The sequence below is a fragment of the Crocuta crocuta genome, unplaced genomic scaffold, assembly GCF_008692635.1.
Source record: "Crocuta crocuta isolate KB4526 unplaced genomic scaffold, BGI_CrCroc_1.0 scaffold327, whole genome shotgun sequence".
NCBI classification, from domain to species: domain Eukaryota; kingdom Metazoa; phylum Chordata; class Mammalia; order Carnivora; family Hyaenidae; genus Crocuta; species Crocuta crocuta.
The window spans coordinates 713,971-716,559 of NW_027529176.1; the positions used below are offsets into that span (position 1 = coordinate 713,971).

At 58.3% G+C, this 2,589-nt stretch overlaps 1 protein-coding gene across 1 annotated transcript in view; it reads left to right on the forward strand.

Annotated features, from left to right (window-relative positions):
• The window catches only part of SHARPIN (SHANK associated RH domain interactor), a 5,782-nt gene that overhangs the window by 1,586 nt on the left and 1,607 nt on the right, over nt 1-2,589 (forward strand). The window contains exons 3-4 of the mRNA XM_077758125.1: nt 6-53; nt 350-524. Of these exons, the coding sequence (XP_077614251.1) occupies nt 6-53; nt 350-524 (223 nt within the window). The remainder of the gene's footprint in view (nt 1-5; nt 54-349; nt 525-2,589) is intronic.

Here is a 2,589-nt window from a genome sequence, read left to right on the forward strand (position 1 = left end):
CCGAGCGGCCCGGGCGCTTCCGGCTGGAGCTGCTGGGCTCGGGACCTGGCGCGGTGAGCGGGGGCAGCGGGAGCGCGGGGCCTAGATCAGTCCCCTCCGCTAGCCCGCTTTGTGCCCTTGAGCGGTTCGCTTTCCCCACGTTGTCGTTTTCTCGTCTGTAAAATGGGCATGAGTTGGCTGTCAAATGGCGGTACTGCCAATCTCTATAGGAGCTCTCTGAGGGCTTCCTAAGGTAATAGGAGGAAGGGTCTTAGGACGTGCATCCGGCCTATAAACGTCACGTCGTGCTCCTTTGGCCACCGGGGTGTGCTGGCCGGAGGCACTGAGCCCGCCCTCTCCCCTTCCTCAGGTCAGTTTGGAGTGGCCCTTGGAGTCAGTTTGCTACGCGGTCCGAGGCCCCAGCCAGCATGAGCTGCAGCCCCCGCCCGGAGGGCCTGGGACCCTCAGCCTGCACTTCCTCAACCCTCAGGAAGCTCAGCTGTGGGCAGCTCTAGTCCGCGGTGCCACCATGGAGGGTCAGAATGGTTAGTGCTCTCGAGCGAAGATTCCGTGTGGCTGGCCGGGCACTGCGAGTGCTGGGAGACAACTAGAGGAGCCCAAGCCCCCCGGCCTGGATGGGGGGAGGGAGTGGGCAGAGCTGGGTCCAGCGAGCCGCTGTGGGGTTCTGGGAAGGCTCCCAGGAGGGAGAAGGTGGAGAAAAGGAGAACAGGCTGGAAAACTTGAAAGGCTGGAACCTGGAGTAGCAGACGGATATGGAGGCGCGCAAGCAGGCCCTCGGGGCCTCAGGGTCCGGGTGAGGAGACAGCCTGGCTCAGGAGCGATGGAGATGCACTCTGGGAGAGTGACAGGCTCAGATTTGATCTACTGAAGACTGGTTGAGGGGCGCCTGGGTGGCTCAATTGGCTGAGCTTCCGGCTTCAGCTCAGGCCATGATCTCACGGTTCGTGGGTTCGAGCCCTGCGTCGGGCTCTGTGCTGACAGCTACCTCCGAGCCTGGAGCCTGTTTCGGATTCTGTGTCTCCCTCTCTCTCTGCCCGAAAAATAATAAACTTAAAATTTAAGGGGCCCCTGGGTAGCTCAGTCAGTTAAATGTCTGACCTCGACTCAGGTCATAATCTCACGGTTCATGGGTTTGAGCCCTACGTCGGGCTCTGTGGGAACAGCTCAGAGTCTGGAGGCTGCTTCAGATTCTGTGTCTCCCTCTCTGCCCCCTCTCCTGCTCACACTGCCCCTCTCTCTCTCAGAAACAAAACATTAAGAAAAATTTTAAATGGAAGGTTTAGTGGTTGGGACAGAAAGCTGGAGAAACAAGGTACTGTGGAGCTCCCAAACACAGGACCTACGTGGAAGGGCATGGAGGTGGCTAGGTTCTTGTACATCCGTGGGGAGAGGGGCCGGGAGAGGTAAAGATTGGCAGTAGAAAAGGTCAACCTGGGTCACCAGGCGAGAGAAGCGAGAGAGGGTGCGACAGGTAGATAACGCAGCAAGGAGGGGAAGGGCCCACAGATGTGTCAGGAGAGCTGCCAGAGGGGAAAGAAGAAAACTGTGTGGCGTGGAGAGGCCCAGACGACCCGGCACTCGCGGGGGGTGGCAGACGGTATCCCGGCACCCGCTCTGTGCTGGCACGTTGGGCCTTGGGAGGTTCAACAGGGACGAGATTGGGCTTCCTGCCCTCTGAGCTTGCGTTTCCAGAGCAGAGGAAAACACGTATTCATGGGCGAGCATCCACTCGTGGTGCCCGCAGCGTGACATACAGGCTTGTGGAATCGCTATGTTGTATGCTTGGCACTCGGGTAACCTTGTGCGTGGAGTAGGAAATATTTAAGTTGGAAAAAAATTAAAATTTTGTCTGGTGGAGGAGATGGGAATGCTGGACGAGAGGAGTTTGCATTTTACACACGTCTTTTTCTTTTTTAAGTTTATTCTTTTTGAGAGACAATCCCAAGCAGGCTCCACGCTGTTAGCACGAAGCCCAACACGGGGGCTCAAACTCATGAACCCGGTGAGATTGTGACCTGAGCTGAGATCAAGAGTCAGATGCTTAACCAACCGAATCACCCAGCCTCCCCTCCCCCCCGGGGTTTGCAGGTTTACAGTTTAAAATGGGGTGGCAGGGAAGGCCCCTTAAGGAGACAGTTGAGTGAAATTTGATCCTAACGTGATCGTGCCCACGTTGCCTGGAAGGAGCAGGTACCAAAGCCCCAAGGCAAGTGTGTGTGTGTGATCTTGGGGACTCGGCACAGCCGGGGGCAGGCCTGGTCCTGGGTGCTCAGGGGTCCCATTTGTTCGTCACTGTGGGCAGACAGCTCCGAATACTGAGGGCCTGAGGGCATCGCGACGGGTAGGCAGGGCCTGGGGGGGAAGGGAAGGGGAGACGGCGGCACAACAGCGCTGCACGGGTTCTCCCGAGCAGGCATTNTCCAAGAGACCACCCAATTGCAGGGCTCCTGGTGAGCAGGAAGGGGCAGGCTTCTTCTGAGGACCTGCTCTGGTTCCTCTGTGAGCCCAGCGGCCATCCCCGGCTGGCCTAGAGGGCTTGTAGAGGCCAAGGGAAGTGGCTTGGCCTCTTTGGAGGAGGGGCATAGAGGG